General features: G+C 41.8%; 5 protein-coding genes across 5 annotated transcripts; 3 read left to right on the top strand and 2 right to left on the bottom strand.

Annotated features, from left to right (window-relative positions):
- The first annotated feature begins 35 nt into the window (after positions 1–35).
- Positions 36–4,864, top strand: LOC9653460 (ABC transporter G family member 11). Its single transcript, XM_002978323.2, has 16 exons — positions 36–59; positions 116–308; positions 370–668; positions 720–929; positions 999–1,798; positions 1,852–2,172; positions 2,223–2,302; positions 2,386–2,675; positions 2,729–2,900; positions 2,956–3,078; positions 3,141–3,269; positions 3,328–3,522; positions 3,586–3,672; positions 3,741–4,013; positions 4,080–4,187; positions 4,252–4,864. Exons 5-16 carry the CDS (start codon positions 1,318–1,320, stop codon positions 4,603–4,605), a joined length of 2,613 nt encoding a protein of 870 aa, XP_002978369.2. The 5' UTR covers positions 36–59; positions 116–308; positions 370–668; positions 720–929; positions 999–1,317; the 3' UTR covers positions 4,606–4,864.
- LOC9653675 (serine/threonine-protein kinase 19) lies at positions 121–1,190 on the top strand. Its single transcript, XM_024683312.1, has 4 exons — positions 121–168; positions 370–469; positions 706–791; positions 999–1,190. Exons 1-4 carry the CDS (start codon positions 121–123, stop codon positions 1,188–1,190), a joined length of 426 nt encoding a protein of 141 aa, XP_024539080.1.
- A 517-nt stretch (positions 4,865–5,381) lies between the features above and the next one.
- Positions 5,382–6,563, bottom strand: LOC9653461 (N-acetyltransferase 9-like protein). Its single transcript, XM_024683313.1, has 8 exons — positions 6,501–6,563; positions 6,181–6,379; positions 6,056–6,127; positions 5,907–5,994; positions 5,721–5,853; positions 5,628–5,666; positions 5,460–5,565; positions 5,382–5,394 (listed from the first exon to the last, which is right to left on the bottom strand). Exons 1-7 carry the CDS (start codon positions 6,561–6,563, stop codon positions 5,503–5,505), a joined length of 657 nt encoding a protein of 218 aa, XP_024539081.1. The 3' UTR covers positions 5,382–5,394; positions 5,460–5,502.
- LOC9653676 (G-type lectin S-receptor-like serine/threonine-protein kinase SD2-5) lies at positions 6,562–9,033 on the top strand. The gene has a single exon (XM_002978324.2). It carries the CDS (start codon positions 6,562–6,564, stop codon positions 9,031–9,033), a length of 2,472 nt encoding a protein of 823 aa, XP_002978370.2.
- A 1,946-nt stretch (positions 9,034–10,979) lies between these two features.
- Positions 10,980–13,067, bottom strand: LOC112349298 (RING-H2 finger protein ATL46-like). The gene has a single exon (XM_024683517.1). The coding sequence runs from the start codon at positions 12,950–12,952 to the stop codon at positions 11,492–11,494; it is 1,461 nt and encodes a 486-aa protein (XP_024539285.1). The 5' UTR covers positions 12,953–13,067; the 3' UTR covers positions 10,980–11,491.
- Positions 13,068–24,588: the final 11,521 nt, after the last annotated feature.

A 24,588-nucleotide genomic window follows, 5' to 3' on the forward strand; every position in this document is an offset into this window, starting at 1 on the left:
ACCCTAATTTATGGCGTCTAGCTCTACCGCCAACGACAGCGAGGACGAAGAGATTTGTGGTGAGCATTCATTTCCATTCCATGGCGCTTGTTCTTGAGGATCTCGTGATTTTCAGACACGATGGTTGCCATTCAGCTGATGCTCGCGCAATTCCCAAAGCTAGAACAGGTAACTTTTCTTTGTTCTTTCTCCCAATTGGAGTTTCTCTTTGGTGCTTGCTCTGTAAGTGGAACTTGCGGCCATTTGTGCTGCGTACGCAGCTCTACAGTAGTGTCAAGGACCGAACTACAGTGGATAAAGAACTGGAGGTACTCTTGGAAATCTTTTACTAGTTTTTGTCACTCTCCTCTTTTTTTCTGCTGGATCCAGGCATTGAAGCAGCAGCAAGTGGTCCGAATGTTCAAGCTCAATTCGGGGCGAGATGATTTTGCAGTGATGCTGCTGGAGGATTATGTCTCTCAGGTTGTAGGTAATCACTTCTCTCATCTCTGCATGGAATGGGTGGCTAGTTCTCAAGTTCTTTTCTATTTCTTCTTCTTGCACAGATCGATGCTGCTAAGCAGAGAATGGAAAGCAAGCATTCTTCTGATACAACCATCGTTTTCGACTGGTTTCAAAACTACGTTCTTGGATCGAGCCCGGATTTGTCAATCTCAAACTCCCACCTGGTATGAAACCTTTGTTTTCTCATTCTCGTTTTCACAGCTAGTTTATCTCAGGTTTCTCTCCTCTCGCGAGGTGGGAAAACAACTGATAAGCAAATCTCCGTGCTCATCAATGCTGGATTTCTGGTGCGTGCTCTTTACAATCTGTTTTTCTCTCGATGAAAAGTTTGGTGTCATTCAAAACAGGTGAGACAAATGTCCGATTCAGAAGACTATTGGTTTTCCATACCTGGAATTGGATGGGCGATGAAGAACTTGACACAGGTATAGTCTCTATAACGTTTTGAAAACTTCTTTTTGGTTCTTCTCTTAACAATCTTTGTGTTTTCCCAGGGAAGGAAAGAGGTGACTCAATTGCTGCGCAAGCGGCAGTCCAAAGAGGCCTTGCTATCAGTCTTGGAGAAGCGGAAGCTTCGAAGCTCAAGCCTGGGAATGCGGTTTCACTTGAGAGATTTACTGGGTTCCAGCGTCCTGGTATCTGTGGAGACAACCTCTGGAGCTCTCATTCGTCTTGCAAAGCGATAAAAACCAAACTTTGCGAGCTCAAAACCAGTCTTTGCGAGCTCAAGAACCGATCTTTGCGAGCTCAAAAACCAATCTTTTGCAAGCGTTGGCACCATTTCCAACCAAAAGTTTAGTTTTTTACAGAGCAATGCGCTGCATTGCAAATGTTTCTATGCATTTAATGGCGGTGGGTCGCCAAAGAAACAAAGCTTTTCATTCCCTGACCTCGGCAAAAATCAGTTATTTTTCACACCAAACTTCCTCCTTTTCTTCTTTCCTTCTTTCTTCTCCGTGCCTTCTTTCTTTCTCCTTGGTTTGTTTACAAGGGCGATTGCTGCGCTGCGAAGCCGTCCACTTTGTCTCGTTGCCTTTAATTCAGTCATCGTCTGCTTGTGCTACGCCGTCACGCCCAGTTGTTACTCACTCTCCATCGCCAAGCTTTTTCTCCACTGGTCTCTCGTCTTTAAACTCGTTTCAGAGTCTCCCTGTCACAGCTGCGCTGCTCGTTTTCTCTCCCCCTCCACCGATCAAGCTCTCTCCTCCTCTTTCCTCCTCTTCGATTCCTTCCTTTCATGCCGAGAGCTTGAATGCCTCCACCACCACCGTGCTGCGCTCCTCCACACAACCTGGTATGCAGCACATTTGCATTTAAAGTCAGTCAGCCGAGCGAGTAAGATGGCAGCGATGAGTAGCAGCAATAGCAACAGCAACAGCGTACCTCATGGAAGCCACGCTCGGACGGAGAGAAGCGCTGCTCAAACCAACACCATGGGAATGCTGAGCCCCCTCAGCTTGAGCCTGTGGAAGAACAAGACCGGGGACGAGGAGACCGACATATCTGCGCGGCTTACTTGGAGAGATCTCTTCGTCTCGGCCACCAATGCGAAGGGAGAGACGCGCTCGCTGCTCCACGGTCTCAATGGATACGCCGAGCCGGGATATCTCATGGCCGTCATGGGGCCGTCTGGATCCGGAAAGTCGACGTTACTGGACGCTCTAGCAGGTTTGCAAGCTTCGTCTTTTGATATCTTGATCGAGGCCGATCTGTGGCAGGGAGGCTGGCCAAGAACACGACGCAGAGTGGAGAAGTCCTGCTCAATGGAAGGCGGACTCGCTTGTCATACGGCATCGTTGTGAGTTCCCGGTTTCTCACTCCTATATTTTAAGAAAATTCCCCGTCTTCTCGAGACTTACGATATGTTTCTCCCTGTCCCAGGCATTCGTGACTCAAGATGATGCGCTGATAGGAACTCTGACGGTGAAGGAAACCATCACGTACTCGGCTAAATTGCGTCTCCCAGATCTCATGCCCCGGAAAGATAAGAAGGCCATTGTCGAGAGCACTATCATGGAGATGGGACTCCAAGAGTGCCAGAACACTCCCGTTGGAAACTGGCACCTTCGAGGCCTCAGTGGAGGAGAGAAGCGGCGGCTGAGCATCGGTCTGGAAATTCTCACTCGTCCTCGTTTGCTGTTCCTCGATGAACCCACCAGCGGCCTCGACAGGTTGGTTGCAAGTTCTTAGCCTGCTAAACATTCCTGTTCCATCTTGGATGCAGTGCCTCGGCCTTCTTCGTCACCCAGACACTCAAGAACCTGGCCAGGGACGGAAGGACTGTCATAGCTTCCATCCATCAGCCCAGCAGCGAGGTTTTCGAGCTCTTCGACCGACTGTACTTGTTATCTCACGGGAAAACCATCTACTTTGGTGATGCCCCTGCTGCTAAAGAGGTAACGCAGTAAGTTCTTCTTCCCTAGGTTCTCTAAGTCCGAAGTTTCCTGATAGTTCTTCGCCTCCGCTGGATTCCCCTGTCCACCTCTTCGAAACCCCTCTGACCATTACCTCCGAGCAATCAACTCAGACTTTGATCGAGTCAAGGACGCTCTGAGAAATTCCTTTGTGGCCAAGGTAAGTTAGCTGTGACCATAAAAATCCATCTTTTCGACCGCGTTGATGCTGCTACTTCGCAGGACATGGAGTCGGCCGATGTCCTTGACAAAACCTCCACCGCACAAGTCATCAAGATCTTGATCGACCACTACCAGTCTTCAGAGCACGCAATGCTGACAGCGTCCAAAATCCACGAGATTAACCAAACGGTGAGCAGAACTTTCCATCTTCCTCCTCCACCTTAGCTGAAACAAGTGCCCCGGCCAGAAAGGAGTAGCTTTGGAGTCGGAAGGGAGCCAAGCGAGCTTCTTCATGCAGTCGTTCACGCTAACCCGCCGATCGTTCGTCAACATGTCTCGAGATATGGGCTACTACTGGCTTCGACTTGTCATCTACATCATCCTGGCCATCGGGATCGGTACGCTGTACTATGACATCGGCACCAGCTATAGCTCTATCATGGTAACAGCCCCTCCACTTCCATCATCTCGTCCCTGTGCTAACTCCAAGACTGTTTTGTTGAAGGCCAGAGCTGCTTGTATGTCTTTTGTTGGAGGCTTCCTGATCTTCATGTCCATTGGAGGCTTCCCGTCGTTCATCGAAGACATGAAGGTCTGTTCTTCTCTTTCATGTTCTAGTTTCCGATCGTCCACGGTGATATATGCTTGGTTATGTCTCAGGTCTTCTCTCGTGAGAGGCTGAATGGACACTACGGCGTCGTCGCGTTCGTCGTTGGAAACACCCTCTCGTCGCTACCGTTTCTCTTTCTCATAGCACTGGTGTCCGGGGCTATCACATACAACATGGTGAAGCTCCACCCGGGATTCATTCGCTTCTCGTACTTTGTGTTGAACCTTTTCGCGGCTGTCGCAGCTGTCGAGAGTCTGATGATGGCTGTGGCAAGTCTCGTCCCAAACTTCCTCATGGGGATCATTACGGGTGCCGGCATCCAGGTACGCTCGGCTTGCAACATCTGGCCTGGTGACATTCTTTCGCTTGCTCTGACTTCTTGATGACAGGGTATCTTTCTGCTCGTTGCGGGATTTTTCCGTTTGCCAGGTGACTTGCCAAAGGCGTTCTGGAAGTTCCCGTTGTCCTACATTGGTTTCCACATGTATTCGTTGCAGGTAGCCTTTCATGCTTCTCTCTGCTCCCCCGAAAGCTGAACGAGAATTTTAATGTGCCTGGCAGGGAAACTTTGAAAACGACTTTCTCGGCTTGAACTTTGAAAACAAATTTCCAGGCTTACCAAAGATTCCAGGAAAATTTATTCTTCAGGACGTTTATGAGATACCAGTCGGCCGCTCGAAATGGTGGAACCTCGCAGTGGTGTTTTTGATGATTATAGTCTACAGGTTCTTGTTCTTCCTTGCCATCAAGTACAGTGAGAGCGTTCAGCCATGGCTTCAAGGCATCATGGCTAAGCGGCGGGCAAGATTTTTGTCATCCAATCACCTTACTCGTAAGAACTCGGCGCTCCAGAACACGATCAGGCCGGTTGTCCAGCAGTCTCCACTGAGAGAGCCTGCCACAGCAACAAGTTAGTCAAGAAAGAAGGAGAGATTCTAAGGAGATAAAACCATACCCGACTTAAAATACACACGGAGTCAAACAGCGATCCTCCAACATCTCTTGTTTCGGATCAGTGGAGTGGAGGGCTCATCCTGTCTTGTTTGGTGAATCAAAGACGGTGGACTGGAGAATCAAAGCTTGCATATATTGTACTGGTAGCTGAGAGATAATGGAGCATCCTCGTGTCCCACACGGAGCAATCTAAAGAAAAACACAAGCATGAGTCCAAAAAGGCAAAGGTGAAAAGCACAAGCATTTTGCTAGCACGACGAAACCACCCATGTGGGAGGGAATAAATTCGCGATGTAGTGTAAAATGCGACTGGTACTCGACAGTTAAACCAGGTGGCAAGCCAAAAGGTTGAAGGAGGGGTGAAAAAATAAACCAGAAGATCCGTGAAATGAATGACTACCACTGACCTTTTGGGAGGCAACTTTTGCGTTACAAGGGATGGAATTAAATGCATCCAGCGAGAAGAGAACGACCTGAGCTGCTACTTTTTCTGTGAGTTCTTCGGAGAAGCTGGGCTGCAATAAAATAAGAACTTTCATGTGAGCGAGCACTCAAACTCATCCATCAAATCAAACTCGAGCTACCGATCGACCAAACAAGATGCATACCGACGATTATCAATCAGCTAATAACTACGAAGTTGAAAAGCAAACAGGTTAACGAAAAAGGAACAACTGGCAAGCAAAGAGCAAAATAAATGAATTTCACCGGACAAAGATCGCTTTTCTGCCAGCACAGATGAACACGTTGCTGCAAGGTACATAAATGTGAAAGGAGCACAAGGATTGGAAAAACTTTCCTACGGCTTTACTTACCTACGCTTCGTTGGCTTTTAGAAATACAGGGTGCTGCAAGAAGCTAATGAACCACTTCTACATCTCGCGGAAGTGTATTCGAGGTCGGAGTAAATTCCATTGTCACCTACAACAAAGAAATTGTCGGCAACCATCGCAAGTTAAGAAATTAAAAGAGAAAAGGAAAACCTGCTTAAACGGCTTGCTGTGGCTCACATTCTTGAATCCCTGGAGAGAAAGTTCATAATCTAAGAAAGTTTTCAGCACTTACAATAAGCGTACCAGGCTTTTGAAAAGATCGATAGATCGCACGTTTTCGTCTCCTATCTTTGCACGAAATATTTGAATGTTTAGATTTTTGCTAGCGAAGGCCATCATAATCTGGACTGCTTCTCTTCCAAATCCTTTCCTGCGGCTACAAAAATGATGGCCAGCTCGTGAGTTTCGAGATTTTGTTCTAGTCCTTACCTTCCATGCTCGGCGATCATGATCTCAATCTCTGCTACACTAGAATTCTCAACGTCGTTCATGTAGAGATTCACGTCTCCAATCATCGCTGGAAATTGAAGAACAAAAGAAACGAATGATTTAACACGGGAAAAAAATGAACTACAAACCATTTACAAAAGGAAGAGATGGAGCCAAATCGCCAGTGATGAGCTCTCTGTCCAAAACTATGAACGTACATTCTGGATCCCAAGGAAAAATGTGAGAAGAGAGGGGCAAAAATCGATCCACAAACTCTTTGGATCCGATGCCCAAGAGCCCTGCATTTCGTATTCTTCCTCGAGAGACAGCGGCTCGGAGCAAGTGAGCTCCAGAAGCTCGGGATTTTGCATCCAGGAGTGATACCTGGGGACGTGATCGCGCTGATAGGGCACAAGAGCAACGCGATCGCCTCGCAGCGCCACGCGCTTCCACCATCGCTCCTCCATCACGACCTAGAAAATTTAGGGTTTAACGTATAGAATAAGGCTTTAGGCCGAATATTCTCAAGTCGTGTTCTTTCGTCACAGCGCAAGAGAATGGACCGGGTCTGGCATCGCGGAGCTAGGGTTCTACAATGCCCAGAGGAAGAAGTTTTCCATTCTTCCGTGCTACCGCTCGACGATCGATCAACGCCATGGCCGATCCAGCTCCCCAGAGAGGTACTTGTAGTCTAGCAGCGATATTTCTAGCGATTCTATGCACGCGCGCGTCGTGCCAGCAGCAGGTGCTGGAGCAAAAACAGTTTCCCCGGGTGATTCCCGGCGATCCAAGGGGTCTTGAGGGCCAGGCAGTGGAATTTGATGGCTACACGGCACCCAATCTTTCACTGCTCAACGTAGCGCAGTATAGCCTGGCGTTTGTGAATCACTCGTCGGGGCTCTTCACTCTCGCCATTGTGACAAACTCCAGCGCTGGTTCATTGGCTAGAATCATCTGGGAAGCGAACCAAGACGATCCAGTGAGTGCGAATGCAACGCTTGGCTTCGAGGGCGATGGCGGCCTTGCGTTGCGAGACTCTGGCGGAAGATTGGTATGGACTACTGGACCGCTGAATGGATTTTCTACGACGCTCGAGTTGCAAGAGACAGGGAACTTGACGGTTCGAAACATCGACAACGAAGTCTTGTGGCAGAGTTTTGGCAGTCCGACCGACACACTCGTGCTCCAACAGCCTCTTTCGCCGGGAATGAGACTGGAGAGCCGCCGAAGCAGCACGAATTCTTCTTCGGGGACTTACAGCTTGGTGATGGAAGCCGGGGGACTTGTGCTCTACTCCAACTTTTCGGGACTGCAGGAACCTTACTGGATCAGGGGGTACGATGGACTTGAAACTCTAGCAGCGGCTACTACGAACGCCTGCGAGTCCTTGACAGCAGCTCTTGCCAGAAACGAGAGCTCGTCAGCTCTAACTTTCACGTTTCGGTGTGGGAGCAACGAAACGCTGATCATACCTCTCCAGGTGGCTGGCGAAAACGGAAGTTTCATACGCCTCGAAGCTGATGGGAATTTGCAAGCTTACACGCTGGGAAGTTCTGGAAACTGGACCGAGTCGCAGAAACTCTTTGATCAGGCTGGTAGCTGTGGGCTTCCCGAGAGATGTCAACCATTTGGAATCTGCTCCAACGGGTCATGCGTCGAGTGCTTGAGCGCGACTGGGACGAGAGTTCCTTGGAGCAACAGCTGCTCAGCTCCTGTCATTGATTCATGCGGTAACTCCAGCTCTCTCGATTTTGTTTCACTGCCAGGGATCGAGCATTTCTCACACAGGTACCTCAATGGTTCTTCACTCAGCTTTCAGCTTTGCCGCAGCCAGTGCCTGCAAAACTGCTCGTGCTCGGCGTTTTTCTTCTGGGAAGAATCCAGCTCCTGCTTTCTGATGGATAGCCTTCGTACGCTTCAAGCCGTGCCCAACCATCGCCACGTTGCATACGTGAAAGTAGCGGCCACGAACACCACGAACGATGTCTTGCCTGTTCCAGCCACAGGATCGAAGCTTTCAGCTGGTGCCACTGCGGGGATCGTAGTTGGCAGCTTCTTTCTACTTCTGGTGGCCCTCCTGCCCATCATTTTGTGCATATCGAGAAAGCGGTCCAAGCAAGTGGAGGCTGTAGTCTACGACAGCGACAACTATCTCGAGACGATAGAGAACTTGAAACCAATGAGGTTCTGTCGAGCGGACTTGGAACGGATCACTGACAACTTCAGCAAGCTTATCGGAACTGGAAGCTTTGGAAGTGTGTACGAAGGTGTTCTTCCCGAGGGCAGGAAAGTGGCAGTCAAGAGGCTCGAAAGCACAGGACAGGGGAAGCGGAAGATCTTTGCTGAAGTTGCGGTGCTAGGAACGTTTCATCACTGGAACTTGGTGAGGCTACTCGGTTTTTGCGATCAAGGATGTCACGGGTTTATCATCTACGAGCATATTGGAAATGGTTCGCTGGACAGATGGATCTATCGTGACAACGGGGAAAACGTCTTGGACTGGGAACTGAGGATGGGAATCGTGATGGGAATAGCACGAGGATTGGCTTACTTGCACGAAGAATGCATGGAAGTTCATCTCAACTTGAAGCCTCAAAACGTGTTACTCGACTCTTCGTTCGTTCCCAAGCTTTCCGGCTACGGAGTCTCCAGGATCATGGCTCGAGAATCCCAGAGCTCAGCAGCTAAAACAGGTCTGGAGAGCTATCACCCACCAGAGTGGCTTCTCGACACCTCCATTACCGAGAAGTGCGACGTTTACAGCTTTGGAATTCTACTCTTGGAGATTATCAGCGGGAAAAGAAGCTCCAACAGCGACAAGTTTTATCTTCCGGCCCATGCATTGGATCTCACAAGGCAAGGCAGGCAAATGGAACTTGTGGACACGAGGATCGTCAAGGACTCGAGCGAGTCTAAAGTTCGTCAGGGTGTAAGTATTGCTTTCCAGTGCTTACAGGAAGATCCAAGATCCAGGCCGTCCATGGGGGACGTTGTCCAGATGCTCCAAGGCTCCTGTGAGATTCCAGAAGTTCCCAGGAACAGCGCTTTCTTCTGGCTCAAGGACAACGAAACTCGCTACTCGGAAGCTCACTCGCTGTTGATGGGCTTAAAGCACTCGATCGACTAGGAGAGGAATGTGTAAAAAACTTTTTCTAATTGACGCAAAGAACAAGCCTTGGACAAGAACAGTGCTAGCACCATGCTCGCAGCAGCGACAGGGATGCAGTCTGGAAACTCCGGCTCCAGCAGCAATCCGAGGATCAACCACGTCCCTTTCCTTCATAGCGAAGCAGCCAGTGATCTTGGCTGAAGGTTTCAAGACCGTGCACAACGTAAATGAGATAAGTTGACTTATACTTCGAATTACTAGCCACCGTTCACTGTAACTTACAGCAAGTTTACCTTTCCCTTTATTTTACCTTTTTGTGTTATTAAATTATGAAATATTTTAGGGTTTTAATCAGGCTGATATTGCTACAAAATCTGGGTAGTTTGGATTGTGATAAGGCACGATTAGTAAAATTGCATGCACTGTTTTTCACATAGAAATGAAGATGATTACTGGTTTTCCAAAAAACATGAAATGCTTCAATTAAACATTCAGAAAGAATAATGGACAACCAAATTTGTACTTCATGCCGTACCCATCCCCATTGTGCTCATTCCTTATACTAGGGTTTCAATTTTTCCTTAGCAGTGTGAGCAAGCGCACACTAGTGCATAAGAGTAGTGGTAAATTAATGTTGGGTGTTTTTTGGTTTATCTAAGTTGTGTATCTTTATTTTCTTAGCCACTCCTCACCCATGGTTGACTATGAAACCACTATTATAGCTCCATGTCCATATGCTGTCTCTTTTATTGAGATAATTCAAAGAACTAGCCTCTAGGATGTGATCTCTAACTAAGTTTTGGCATACAAAGGACCTCATCACTATAAAAACTTATAAACTATACTATATATAAGTCTATGTCATTTATAATAATTAACATAGTGTCACCACAGCCTTAACTGTGTAACTGGAAACTTGGAGGTTGGCTCTAGAGATTTGATGACCATGCAACTTCCCTTGAGGAACAAAAAACTTGCACTTTGCTGAATTGAGTTGGATGCTGTAAAAATGACATAATTGGAAAATGGTTTGCAGATCCTCAATCAAGTTGTCAGGAAGTTCCCTAAACCCTAAACTAGAATTTGTATTAAATAAGAATAATTGGAAATATAATGGATTTTCTAAGGTATATAGAAAAAATATTTTATGTTTATTTCGTATATAAATATTTGATTTGATAAGAACTAAGAGGAGACAATAATTAGAAAATGATAAACCTCTGCCAAGAGTAGATATAGTTTCTAACTAAGATGATAACATAGTAAGTAGAACAACTCAAAGGGTGGCTAAGAGATTAGAAGTTTTGCTAAAGTGTGCTACAATGTTTAAAGTTTCTTTCTTAGTAAGATCCCACTTGTGCTTTTTAGGTATGTGTGTTAAATGTGTGTTTGTAGTGAACAGATTTAAAATTGTAGTCATAGTGTATGGATCATAGCAAAGTAAAAATTATGTTTTTTTATGTTTAGTTAATAAAGAGTTAGGTATATGCAATTGTAAATATATTTGAGTTCTATTACGCAAGCATGTTTATGCATTACATAATATCATAAATAAGTTATTTCTTGTTATCATCAATCTTTATATGCAGATCTACATAGCTGAAGAAAGTCACATCATCTTGGAACTAAATATATTTGAACTAAATGTAGAACCAAAAGCTCTGCTGGTATTTATATGGCAACTAGGTACTTAGATGAGGTATTGAATCTCAAAGTATGACTTGAGTTCCACTCCATTTTCTGGCTTTTAAAGTAATCTGTGCCTTAACTATTGTGTTTAACAACAGATTTAGGAAGAACTACACTATTAAAGTCTATTCCTATAGTTAGTCGCACAGCAATCTAGTGGTACAAATGATAGTCTTTTAAACTCAAAGAGTGATCAAGTGATTACTATACCTCTTTGTGAACTTATTGAGAAAGCAGTGTGAATCATCTGTTGCGACAATGTTCGAGAAAAGAAAAAAAAAAAAGCGAACTTGTATATAAAAAAAACTCATTTTTACAGTAAAAACTGTGTTCGTCAGCTTTTTACCTGACTCGAGACACTGAATTCTCGCCTCACTGCAAACAAAACCACCGGTTCTCTCAATCCCAATCACCGAAAAACTCAAAACAATCCATTTTTCTCTTGTTTTCGTTTTCCACGGCATTGTCAGTGATGGCTGCGTCGAGCAAAGTAGTCACAGCAAGCTTCCAGAAAAGGGAAATTCCATTCCATTCCTTCTGGAGACAAAGATCTCCACAGCCAAAGTAAAACAAACAAACACTTCCGAAATCCCCGTACGAGAAAAAGACTAGTTTCGTCCTCCAGTGAAGAAAGAGAAAAAAAGAAGAGAACGATCGATCCAATCATAGCTTCTCTTGGGAACGAACAGGAGAACTAAAATCTCACTCCTAGAGCTCGATCGCTCAATCAATCGATCAATCAATCAATCAGAGAATGCGAGGAGAAAACCCAGATCGATTCGTTCCATCAGTGACCAGTGATCTCCTCTGCCGATGATCGGTGATGGTGTTTGTCTCTACCCATTAACCATTGCAGCGTTCTCCTCGCAATCGACACGGTGGTCATTGATGATGTCGCAGAGCCCGTACTCTTCATCTCCGCGTTCGTACTACACACCGACGCCTGGTCCCAACTGCATACCGCCGCGGTACCACCGGTACCGCCAGCGGTACTACCCTGCTGCTCGTGCGAGCTTCCCCTGTTCTTCCACCACCACACCGCCGGCTGCTGCGGCTCCTCGTGCTGCTGCTGCCCTTGATCCACATTCAGCCGGAACGAGAAGGATTTCACCTTGTCCGAATCGAAGCTCTTATCGCCTACGCTGCTGGGCGCCTTGGAGTTCCTCCTCCACGGCGCCCAGCTCAGGAACGATGACGCCCGCGACGTACCGCCGGCCGCTAGCATTGGTCGCGGATCAATGTCGATGGTGACCCACGGACTGCCGCCCTCGCGCTCGGGTATACACTCGGACAGTGCCGCGCGGTGCCCGGGCGTACCGCGCGGCGGCGGCGGCCACTTTCTGTGCATGGGCGTCGGCGCAATCACCACCAGTGCGACTTGCTGCTGCTCTCCTCCTCCCGCGCCGCCAGTGGATGGATCCAGGACGTATTCGTAGGATCCCATGGAGTAGGATCGCCGGCTCAGCGCCGCGGTCTCGGAGGGCGCTGCCGATTCTTCTCCCGAGTTTGCTGCCGCTGGGCAGAAGCGCCCGAGCTTGACTGGCACCACTCGCAGCGATTCCTGGCGGCCGCCCGCGAGATCTAGCGATCCTCCCACGCCTCCCTCCTCGGCCATGGAGGACTCGGCCCCAAAGCTGGCGGCGCTGACGCTGCTACTGGCGCCGAAGGACTCGACCCTCATACCGCCCAGTACCGCCGCGGTACAGCCTGAGCTGGAGGCGTCGGGCACGAGGCTGCAGCGGCACAGCGGGCAAGTGGAGTGGGACAGCAGCCAAGTGTCGATGCATTCGATGTGGAAGGCGTGGCTGCACTTGGGGAGGAGGCGCAAACGATCGTCGCCGGAAAACTCGTTGAGGCATACCGCGCAGTCCGCCCCCTCCTTGAGGCCGCGTACCGCGCGGTACAGGAAGACGGGCAGCGCGTCGATGAATGCCTGCTCTACGCCCGAGTCGTGGAGGTGGAAGAGGTGCTGGAGCTGGCCCTGGAGCGAGTTGAGCGACCCACTGCTGTTGTTCCGCCGCGAGAGGCCATTGTTGGTGGATGCCGATGGGCGAGCGAAGCAGCGCGCGAGGAGATGGAGGAATCCCGAGAGGAAGAACACCACCGTGATGAGAACGATGATGACGACGACACTGGGGCTGAGCTGCGGCGTGCCGCTGGCGGCGCCGGCGGTACCGCCCGCGGTACCCGCGCCGGAAGGGCTGCTCGTCTCTGGATCGAGGTCCCGGATGCTGAAGGAGAGTGGCATGACTGGCGACGCATGAATCGACCCAGATGGGCGAATCGAGAGAGGAGACTACCCAACAGCGCGATTCCAGTGAAGATCACAGCTTCTCACCGGCATTTCGATCTTCTGGAGCGAATTCCCCCCTTTTCCATCCTACCCAGTGGGGAGAAACCAATCAAGCTAGCGTAGATCTATCCCAGCCTACCAATGTCGATCGGATCGATCTAGCGCGTGCTCCTCCTGGGAATTCTGGTTGCGGCATTGCGATCCATCCAATCCAGTGATGCATTCAACCCAGCTGCTGGCTGGAATCTCTGGCCACAGTAGGTGGGTTTGTTGTAGAACATTCATTGCCCTCCCCTGCAAATCTGGAAACAAACAAAAAGAAATTTCTTCCTGTGAGAGGGCAAAAATCTCTCCTTCACTCCTCCATCGCCCTCTCTCAATCTCGCTCGCTCGCTCGCTCGAATTGACCAGTAGGAGAAAGAACGAGACGAGAGAGAGAGAAAGCTTTAATTCGAGCAGAGCATGCGATTTTAGGGCAGGGCTCCCACGTCGTCGTGGAGTTCGACGTGGCGCGCGGTGGATGCCACGTGGCGGGTTTGGCGGGCAGTCGTGTCACTGCAATTCAAAAAAACAGGAGGGTGCTTTCAGTTCAGACATGAAGAGCATTCAATGCAAACGCTGCCTTTCCCAAAAAATCATAAAATAAAGATTTAAAAGCAACGTTTTGTTTGATCGTTGGTGAGTACCTAAGTTGTCAAATCCTTGCTTAGAATCTGGGAATTTATTTTGATGACATGAGCAAAAATTCGGAGCTCAATCTTCCCAAGACTTTTCCAAATGCCAGAGTGAGGTGATCATTGGATACCCAAAGCAATTTTACTAGTACTACGGTAGAAATTAAGAACCGAGGTTTTTTCTGTTTATTCCCACAAGTTCCTCGTTTCTTGCCCTTTGTTCGCAACGCTAGACAAGGAGTGATTTTTGGAGGGAAGTTTGCAACTCCAAGCCACTTGATTGATTTAACCAGACAAGAACTATCTCTTTGCTTAGAATATGGTCATCTTTGCCTTAACGAATATTCCTAGAATATCCAGCTATAGTTTAGGAACAAAATTTCATACTTTAATTCTTTTATAATCCTGTTTTATACTAATTTACAAGAATTATATACCTCAATTTTATTTCATGCTTCTACACCATACCACGATTTATAGCCCCAAAAGTATATATGGTTTCCATAGAGATTTTAGAAAAACTAAAGGTGAAAAGGATATATCACAAATATCCAAGTCTATACCTCAATCTAATTATTGATTTTCTTAGTTAGTTAGATAACCACCTAATAAACACCAAAAGCCATTCCGGTTATTAAGTGGTTATTCCATTTTTCCCTGAAAATGGCAGGTAGGCAGCAGATTTCTCCATTATACATGGTAGGTTTTAATTTGTATACCTAAGAAAGTTTTAAGATAACTGAGCAAAATGCCTAATTAAGTAAATAAGGAGAGCCCTAGTTTTAGTGAGAATATTACTATCAAATCAATGTAAAATACTTCTCTATAGTTATTTGTATTGAATAATTTCTCTCAAATATTCCCAGAAAACTCTATGCCTATGATAATATAAATTTTATTCTAATTATATAATATAAAATATACAACTTATTTATAATGCTAAATTTATAGCTTGTATTAATTAAAATCTTGTTTTTTTTTTCATTTGTGCAACTTCTTTTGTTCATATTATTAAGGACAGAATGTAAATATTCTTGATAGTTCTTAGGGTAATCATTCAAAAGTGACATGATAGTTTTAAGAAGAATCATTTATATTAATTATGTAATTACATTAGTATTTAAAGATAATTAGGTTACTTTATAATGTATTATCTATTCTCATTTTATTTCTTACTTATGGCTGGGAAAAATGTTCTATATATGATGAGTTTACTTTTTCTTTTTATATTAACTTTTATTTTTATAGCTAAAAGTGCACCACTAAAAACATGTGGTGAACATTGTGAAACAGATGATGAATGCAAGGATCAAATTGCATGTGTTGATAAAATTTGCCAAGATGATCCAGATATGGATACTAATCCTTGTCCAAATATAGGTAAGAAAATTTCACCACCTCCATTTGATACTTTATCTCCTCCTGATGAGGATTTAACTCCTCCCAATTTTAAATAAATGTAATGCTAAGAACCTTACCAAATAAAATAAAATAAAATAAAAATTATGTTATTCAAGTTAGTGTATTGATTAATGCATGTTGCTTTAGTCAATTTATATCAGATAACTTTTAAAAAATTCAAGGAATTTAAAATTGATTATTTTGTGAATTTTTTTTTTAAAATGTGTTAAATTATAATTTATTCCTAATAATAGTAATTTGTTAGCTAATTTAAGTTTTAGGTATATCTTGAATATATTCAAAAACACCTCAATCTAACAATTGTGATTTTTCCACTATGAAACCTTCTCTAATTCATTGATAATCACTTAGTTAATAATATTATAATTATTTTTTAAATTTCCTCTCAATTCTCAATTTAGGACCAACCACCCTTCTGATCTTATAAATTTAGCAAACTCTAAAAGTTTATTATGTTAGTTTCATATATTAGTTCTTTGTTAGCTATAGTTTTATTAATTTTAATACAAGTTTTTATAATAAGAAATTTTGTTATGGGAATAGCAATATTAATTAGGGTTAGACCCCTTATCATATACATGAACCAAATTTAGTTTAAATGAATAATTTGTGAGACACAAATCCCTAAGCCCTAAAGTGGAGCAGAAAAAGCACCATATTTTAGTAGTCAAAGCAAAAGTCTAATAAATGTAATATGTTTAGACCAAAGGCTCTAACTTAAAAAGTTGAGAATAGAAGTGAAATCCCAAAATAAGTGCCCAAGGAATGAGCTTCTAAAAAGGGACACAAGAAGGACTAACACATGGCAAGTGTCATGATACATGGAAATGTCAAAAACAAAGAGTCCGAAAAGGAATCCAAGATACAGTGCAAAAAAGAGTTCAAGATGGAGTCCAAAAAGGAATTTGAGATGGAGTTTGAGAAAGAGTTTGAGATGGAGTTCGATATAAACCCCAGATGGAGTTTGATATGGACTTAGAGTCCGAGACCAAGTCTGAGTTCGAGTTCGAGTCGAGTCTGAGTCCAAAGGGTGAAAGCCTAAAGTGATTGTCTCCCAAACCCTAGTGTGGCGAATTTGACTTCAGGTATCAAAAGTTACCTGTTGGCCAATCCTTATGGACACTCTTTTCTTACTGCCATGACAGTAGGAGGTAAGTATTGCTAGACCCTTTATCAGTCCCTCTTGTGCTAGTGGAGTTAAGTGGGCATTTCGAGTGTACTTAGACCGGACGAGCATAAGGACAGAATTCCTACGTGCTATTAGCTAAACACATTTAGCCCGATAAGGAGTTTCTGTCTCATTGTGTCTTGCACTGGCTAGTGATAATAACCCTCCTATATTGAGACTAGTCCCTCAATATTGCTGGATAATAGCTTACTATGTCTGCCAAACACCCTTACTATTATGCCCTTTGTGTTAGTTTTATTTCGGTCCTAAATTCTATTTGTGGAAAGTGTCCAGATTTGCTCATTTGGCATATCTACAGAATGTAAAGATTGTCTTGAACACAATGGTGTTCATCCCGTGTCCAAATTCACAATCTAAGGATATTCCATATTTAGTAAATTTCAAGCTTGTCCCAGAGACTAACTCCTAATACTAAGGGATGCTTGAAGTGAAAGCCCAAAGCGTGTGTTCCTCAAGGGGGGGGGGGGATGTGGGATAGTAGGGATAGTGGGTAGGTCAGGCATGCCTGACCAATTGAAGGCATAGTCTAGTTCCCATTTGTGTGCTTGTCCTTGTTCTATGTCCGACTTGGGCCTAAGCCCAAGTTCCATTCCATACTAGCTGGTGGAGTACCCATGTCCTTGCATTAGGCCAGAGATATGCCGAAATAGCGCCAGACTCCGTTTGGCTTCGTTTGGTTATCAAAATTGGGGAAGTAATTCTCAAGTGTTCAAAAAAATGGCTTTGAACAAAAGTTAATGGTTGAGGACTTACATGCTTATGCATTAAACCATATTACGCTCGTCAGGTGACTTGCTAAGCGAGATTAACAAGTCAGGGGAGCAAAGACTTTAGTTAAAGGTATTGGCTCCAAAAGGGATGGCCCATGGGGCTAAATATACATGATCATAGACTTGTTAAATGAGAGGATTTGGCAGTTTGAAGAAACTAAGTTCCTAAACTATGATCTATAGTGCACATTAAGTATAAATTGGTGCATTGGCGTAAGGAGTCACGCCAAACATTCTTAGTGATACTACTTGTAGATGCATATACGAAAGTTGGGTTTGAGTCATAACTTTGTAATGCTTGGGTTTGAGTCCCAACTCACTAAGGGCATGGTGATGGTTTGAAATATGAAGACACTTATTTTTTAGTGGTTATAGACTCTCAATAAGGAGATTGGTTTGAGCACACTACCAAGTGGGGGATGCCTTGAAGTCGTGATGCACAGTTAAATTGTTTAGTGTGAAAGCTTGGCATATCTAACTTGAATAACTTTGGTGCAAGTGGCATCAAGGACATAGATGAAATAAAGACACCCAATCTCAGTTGTCATGGACCCTTAGCCAAAAGGGTTGGCTTGGGTGCATTGCTAAGTGTGGGGGATGCCCCTAGGGTCATGGTTAACAACTTAAAAGTTTGGAAAACGTAATATTGATTAGCAAATCTATTAAAGTGTTAAGATGAGATCACTAAGTGATTTTATGGTTAAACAAGGATAAAGCCCTTGTGACATTAAGGAATAATGTTCCTAGTTCAAATTATTGATTTAAACTATTGGTAATAATATAACTTGGTCAAGGTGACCAAGTGGAAAGGACACCTAAGAGAAATGAGTTATAGCAATACAATAGTATTGTGAGTCCAAGAAAATAGTCTCTAAAGAAAGACCTATACATAAGTCGCAAAATTGGCCCGTGGATAGAGCCCACAACAGATAATGCTGGAAAAAATTACTAAGGGTGAACACCTTTTGGACTTAGTGAAACAAAGCTTTTACTACGAAACCAAAAAGATATCACGAATATGGAAGTAGTGATCCTAAATTGTTTAGTACAATAATCAAAGGATAGTAGTAAAAGACTAATCACCAAGAATGGGTTATGGAAATTATTAAAAGGAATCCAAATAACAAAGTTATGTCAAGAACACTCATGTGTTAGATGCTAACAGATTATGGAAAATGAAATATGTTTTTGAAAATAAATTCCCAAATGCTCCAATTTGGCAAACGTGAAAGCTCCAAAAGATGGAGTGGCAAAATAGCCAAATGATAAAGCCATGAATAACATTATAAGTGGAATTTAGTGCCAAGGGTGGCACGAAATAAAAGTATTAGTGTGACCAACACGTGGTGGGTGATGATATAACCACTAAGGAGTCCAAGGCTAAAGTCAATACGGATGGACAAATGGGGTAACTTGGTGGTGGAGCCATGTGGCGGGTTTGGCAGGTAGTCGTGTCACTACAATTCAAAAAAACAGGAGGGTGCTTTCAGTTCAGACATGAAGAGCATTCAATGCAAACGCTGCCTTTCCCAAAAAATTATAAAATAAAGATTTAAAAGCAACGTTTTGTTTGATCGTTGGTGAGTACCTAAGTTGTCAAATCCTTGCTTAGAATCTGGGAATTTATTTTGATGACATGAGCAAAATTCAGAGCTCAATCTTCCCAAGACTTTTCCAAATGCCAGAGTGAGGTGATCATTGGATACACAAAGCAATTTTACTAGTACTATAGGTTACGGTAGAAATTAAGAACTGAGGTATTTTCTGTTTATTCCCACAAGTTCCTCGTTTCTTGCCCTTTGTTCACAACGCTCCAGACAAGGAGTGATTTTTGGAGGGAAGTTTGCAACTTCAAGCTAACCAGACAAGAACTATCTCATATGGTCACTTTGCCTTAACGAATATTCCTAGAATATTCAGTTATATTTTAGGAACAAAATTTTATACTTTAATTCTTTTATAATCCTGGTCTACTTAGAATTATATACCTCAATCTTATTTCATGCTTCTACACCATACCTAAAAGTATACATGGTTTTTAGAAAAACTAAAGGTGAAAAGAATATATCACGAATATCCAAGTATATCCTATACCTCAATCTAATGATTGATTTTCTTATTAGTTATTTAGATAACCACCTAATAAACACCAAAAACCATTCCGGTGATTAAGTGGTTATTCCATTTTTCCCTGAAAATGGCAGGTAGGCAGCACATTTCTCCATTATACATGTCAGGTTTTAATTTGTATACCTAAGAAAGTTCAAAATGCCTAATTAAGTAAATAAGGAGAGCCCTAGTTTTAGTAAGAATATTACTATCAAATCAAAGTAAAATACTTCTCTATAGTTCTTTGTATTGAATAATTTCTTTCAAATATTCCCAGAAAACTCTATGCCTATGATAATATAAAATTTATTCTAATTATATAATATAAAATATACAACTTGTTTATAATGCTAAATGTATAGCTTGTACTAATTAATATCTTTTTTTTATTTGTGCAACTTCTTTTGTTCATATTATTAAGGACAGAATGTAAATATTCTTGATAGTTCTTAGGGTAATCATTCAAAAGTTACATGATAGTTTTAAGAAGAATCATTTATATTGATTATGTAATTACTTTCGTATTTAAAGACAATTAGGTTACTTTATAGTATATTATCTATTCTCATTTTATTTCTTACTTATGGCTAGAAAAAATGTTCTATATATTATGACTTTACTTTTTCTTTTTATATTAACTTTTATTTTTATAGCTAAAAGTGCACCACTAAAAACATGTGGTGAACATTGTGAAACAGATGATGAATGCAAGGATCAAATTGCATGTGTTGATAAAATTTGCCAAGATGATCCAGATATGGATACTAATCCTTGTCCAAATATAGGTAAGAAAATTTCACCACCTCCATTTGATACTTTATCTCCTCCTGATGAGGATTTAACTCCTCCCAATTTTAAATAAATGTAATGCTAAGAACCTTACCAAATAAAATAAAATAAAATAAAAATTATGTTATTCAAGTTAGTGTATTGATTAATGCATGTTGCTTTAGTCAATTTATATCAGATAACTTTTAAAAAATTCAAGGAATTTAAAATTGATTATTTTGTGAAATTTTCTTTTAAAATGTACCAAATTATAATTCAATCCTAATAATAATAATTTTTTAGCTAATTTAAAATTTTGGTATATCTTGAATATTTTAAAAAACACTTCAATCTAAAAATTGTGAATTTTCCACTATTAAACCTTCTCTAATTCATTGATAATCACTTAGTTAATAATATTTCAAATTTTTTCAAATTTCCTCTCAATTCTCAATTTAGGACCAACCACCCTTCTGACCTTATGAATTTACCAAACTCTAAAAGTTTATTACATTAGTTTCATATATTAGTTTTTTTTTAGCTATAGTTTTATTAATTTTAATACAAGTTTTAGTAACTCAGGATAAGCAAAGCCTTGGAAGCTAGCCTCAAACGATACCATGCCTACAAGAGTGCCAAGAGCAGCGAAGACTAGACCATAGCAATCCTGGAGAATGCATTTCTGACCTAGTTTTTGGGACAGAAAGCACCATTGAAATAAGCTGTAATCATAGGAGTGTCCTCTTCTCATATACAAGAATGGATGAACTAAATTTCATTTAAATGAATAACCTGTGAGACAAAAATCCTTAAGCCCCAAAGTGGAGAAAAAAAGTACCATATGGTAGTGGTCGAAGTGAAAGTCTAATAAACATAACATATTTGGACTAAAGGCTCTGATTTGAAAAATCAAGAGTAAGAATGCAACTCTAGAAAAAGTGCTTGAGGAATGAGTATGAAATAATTGGTGAATGAGTATCTAAAAAAGGACATAAGGAGGATTGACATATGGCAAGTGTCATAATGCATGGAAGTGTAAAAAATGAGTTTGAAAAGGAGTCTGAGAAAGAATCTGAGATAAAGTCCAAAAAGGAGTACAAAATGGAGTCTAAGAAAGAATTTGAGATGGAGTTCAAGAAGGAGTTTGAGATAGAGTCCAATATAGACCCGAGATAGAGTCTGATATGGACCTGAGATGGAGTCTAATATGGACCCGAGATGGACCCGAGATGGAGTCTAATATAGATCCGAGATGGACCCGAGATGAAGTTTAATATGGATCCGAGATGGACCCAAGATGGAGTTTAAGATGGAGTTCAAGATGGATCTTATGAGATGGACTCGAGATGGAATTTGAGATGCACTGGAGATGGAGTTTGAGGTCAAGTCCAAGATGGACCTTAAATGGAGTCTAAGGTTGAGGCCAAGAAAGAGACTGAGACTGAGATTGAGATTGAAACCAAGACCAAGATCGAGACCGAGTTCGAGACCAAGTTCAAGAATAAGTCTGAGTTCGAGTCTGAGTCTAAGTCTGAGCTCGAGGGTGAAAGCCCAAAGCGATTGTCTCCTAGACCCTGAGGGGTTTGGTGAGCTCCAAAAGTATAATAAGGGGATAACTCTAATAGAGTCAATTTAGCCAGGAAAGGCTAATGGGTGATAATATAACCATTAAGGAGTCAAATAAAGATGGACAAATGGGGTAATTTGGTAAAGTGTTTAAGAGCTGGCTCTAGCTCTTCCAAAAGATCAAATGGTCAATGCTCTAATCCAAGTGTGAGTGGCACTACCTATTTAGATACTTGGTGTGGCTCATCAGAACTTTATTCTAGCCACATGGATAGGGCACCCAAAGGCACAAGATGGAGAGAGTACTCACAAGGCTCGTGTAAGAGCATAGTGTTTTAAAATGTTATCCTAAAGTTCTACATTGTGGAAAGGAAGAGGAGCAATCTTCTTGTGTAGTAACCAAGGATGCAATCATATGGCAAGTAAATCCCAAAGGTTAATAAGATGTAGTGGTTGGCCGTCAGGCCCTAACACAGTAGTAATGTTGGTGAACACGGCCAAGGACGAAGAAAAACTTGGTGTGGATTGAAAAAGGAATGTTGGGGAAAGTTGTTCCTCATGTTTCTAGCCATCCTAAGGATGTTAAGAAGTGGTTCTAGGATGACCATTTATGGATGGATGGCTTAATGTTTGAGAGACAGGACTATGGCATAAGTGGCCTAGAACTACTAATGAGACAAAGATAAATGGACATGGCTTTAGTATAACATACTGGTATATCAAAAGTACCTTTGGTGTATTGATCATGGGATCAAATACGTAGAGTACTTAAATCAAGTGCAAAGACTGAGTCTCGAAGTTTGGCATATGACTTATGGAGGTTGTGAGTGAGACTCCTCCAAATGGTCGAAAGTGTAGTTAAAAATTTAAAGTAAAGTGAAAAATTTAGTTATTTACAATTTGATATCAAAGTTATTCTTTAGTCTGACTCTTATTAGTGGTTGAGTATATCACCACTCATATTGGCATCGGAAGGCCTTAAGAGTGGGCCTATTCTCAAAGAGTAGCATGTCAAAATGGCATGACTCTCTACTTTAGTGTATATGCAAACATGTAGGATGTGATGGATAAAAAAAGCTCAATAAGGGAATGATTTTGGGATCTTGGGAACAATATAAAATTTTCCTCAGAGAGTTAAGGATGTGATCCAGATGAGTGTTTGACTTAACAAACTGGCTAACGTGGTTGTGATAAATAACTATAATTGAGATCATGGGAAGGATGAAAACTTCGAGACAATAAAGGAGTTGTAAGATTATCCTCATGAATTTGAGATGAAAATTAATAACTATGGGAAATTAAATACAAAAGAGGAACACAGGTCCTTGAAATGATAGTTGGGATTACTTTTAATAAATGATGGAATAACCCAAGGAGTTAAGGGTGTACTTAGAGGATGAATCGGTATTCTTATCATATGGACAGATAGTCCTAAAGGGCAAATGTTGCCTATATGGAACAAAGAATAATTAAATGTTAGAGTAACACTTGCAAAGATGATCTTTATGAGTAAAACATAAATACAAGAAGTTGTATTCTAGCGAGTTGGCATATCAAAAGTAGTTATGAGGTTAAGACTTTATGGGTTATCAAATTAATAAAGTTTAAAAGATAAATGACTCAAGTGAAGTCAAGGAATAGTCTTAAAGGATTGGTGGAAAAATTTGGATTAAAGTGTATTGTACCCTACAAAGGATAGGGAGGATCATGAGATCCAAGTATGAAAACAATATGTATTTCATTAATGCTAGAATATGCTATATTAAAGTCATGGGAAAGGTGTTTTTGGAAAAAAATAACTTTGGCACAGAGTTATATATAAACACTATAAAGCAATGCTAACTAGTAGTTGGTATAAAAAATGACTAGTTTGATTTTGATAAGACCTAGACACAAGTGGAAAGTGTTATTAAAATAGGATTAAAAAGCCAATAGGGTGAAGACCCCAAATGTCCCAAAGGATAATTTACCCCTTGTTAAAGTAACCCTAATGAAAACAATACCCTAGATATGGTAGAATTCATATATTTGTACTAAGTCTTGGTAGAAGTGTAGAAGTATCAACAATGAGTTGTAAAATATAATACTTATGAAGCAATTAAACAAAGGTTAAAAATGATTTGCTGGAATAGTGGGAGCTAACTTCTAGAGACTTCTTGGTTAGATAAAAACGAGGTTAGATACATTCTTTAAGGGATAGTATGCTTATGTTGCGATATAGTGAGTTTGTATCAATAAGAAACATTTATTGTTAGGAAATTTTATCATGAAAACATATAATCATTTTAAAAACACTAAAGAGGTGACGTTTGGGTATTAAAGGGGCATTAGATAAGACCCAAAAGATGAAGTCTCTAAAAAAGAATGGATATAAACTACTATCTAATATCCAAGGTTGACAAAAGTTAAAGACAAGATAAGTTTAACTATCCAAAGTGGATCAAACCAAAAGAATTTTTGCATGGCTAGCAATGAGCATAAAGAAGCCTATGTATAACAACATTAATCTTGATGTGTAGGATTATATAGTAAACATATCCAAATTAAAGAACCACTCCCTAAATCATTAAGTAAGTTCATCCTTAAAAATAGTTGCTAATGCATGGTTGAAAGGGCAAAGCTACCCTTCTAATTAGGAAGAGAATAATTAAAGGGAACATATAAAGCCAAAATCAAGTAGTAAAGGGATAGAATTGAACCATAAAAATCAAAGAGTATAACCAAGGGTAATTATATAAGTTGGGAGTGGAAAATCAAGTGGTGCTCAAAAGTGTTGCTATTGGCAACTATAATGCTATAAAGACTCTAAAGTATAAAATTGTTAATGTTAGACTATATGGCAATTAAAAGGCATGTAAAAAGAAAGGTATTAGCAAAATAAAGAACAGAGTCCTTTTGAGGTTCTCAAAGACAATTTTAGGTATGTTAATACTTAGAAAAATAAATATAAATGTTTTATAAAAATGGGTGAAATCAAATTGGTATAGCAAAAACGTGGTATTGAAGCTTGCCATGAGATGAGGTTATCAAAATTGGGGAAGTAATTCTCAAGTGTTCAAAAAAATGGCTTTGAACAAAAGTTAATGGTTGAGG

The sequence above is a fragment of the Selaginella moellendorffii genome, unplaced genomic scaffold, assembly GCF_000143415.4.
Source record: "Selaginella moellendorffii unplaced genomic scaffold, v1.0 SELMOscaffold_37, whole genome shotgun sequence".
NCBI lineage: Eukaryota > Viridiplantae > Streptophyta > Lycopodiopsida > Selaginellales > Selaginellaceae > Selaginella > Selaginella moellendorffii.

Excerpts from the sequence above, each read along its gene's own strand:
- LOC9653676 (XM_002978324.2), top strand. The coding sequence starts at position 6,562 with ATGGCCGATCCAGCTCCCCAGAGAGGTACTTGTAGTCTAGCAGCGATA.
- LOC9653461 (XM_024683313.1), bottom strand. The coding sequence starts at position 6,563 with ATGGCGTTGATCGATCGTCGAGCGGTAGCACGGAAGAATGGAAAACTT. Across the intron at positions 6,128-6,180 it reads TTGGGCATCGGATCCAAAGA|AATGTACGTTCATAGTTTTG; the intron begins GTTTGTGGATCG and ends CTTGGGATCCAG. Across the intron at positions 5,566-5,627 it reads ACAGCAAGCCGTTTAAGCAG|GTGACAATGGAATTTACTCC; the intron begins GTTTTCCTTTTC and ends TCTTTGTTGTAG.
- LOC112349298 (XM_024683517.1), bottom strand. The coding sequence starts at position 12,952 with ATGCCACTCTCCTTCAGCATCCGGGACCTCGATCCAGAGACGAGCAGC.
- LOC9653460 (XM_002978323.2), top strand. The coding sequence starts at position 1,318 with ATGCGCTGCATTGCAAATGTTTCTATGCATTTAATGGCGGTGGGTCGC. Across the intron at positions 3,079-3,140 it reads GAAATTCCTTTGTGGCCAAG|GACATGGAGTCGGCCGATGT; the intron begins GTAAGTTAGCTG and ends GCTACTTCGCAG. Across the intron at positions 4,188-4,251 it reads TCCACATGTATTCGTTGCAG|GGAAACTTTGAAAACGACTT; the intron begins GTAGCCTTTCAT and ends TGTGCCTGGCAG.
- LOC9653675 (XM_024683312.1), top strand. The coding sequence starts at position 121 with ATGGTTGCCATTCAGCTGATGCTCGCGCAATTCCCAAAGCTAGAACAG. Across the intron at positions 169-369 it reads AATTCCCAAAGCTAGAACAG|GCATTGAAGCAGCAGCAAGT; the intron begins GTAACTTTTCTT and ends TGCTGGATCCAG. Across the intron at positions 792-998 it reads TCATCAATGCTGGATTTCTG|GGAAGGAAAGAGGTGACTCA; the intron begins GTGCGTGCTCTT and ends GTGTTTTCCCAG.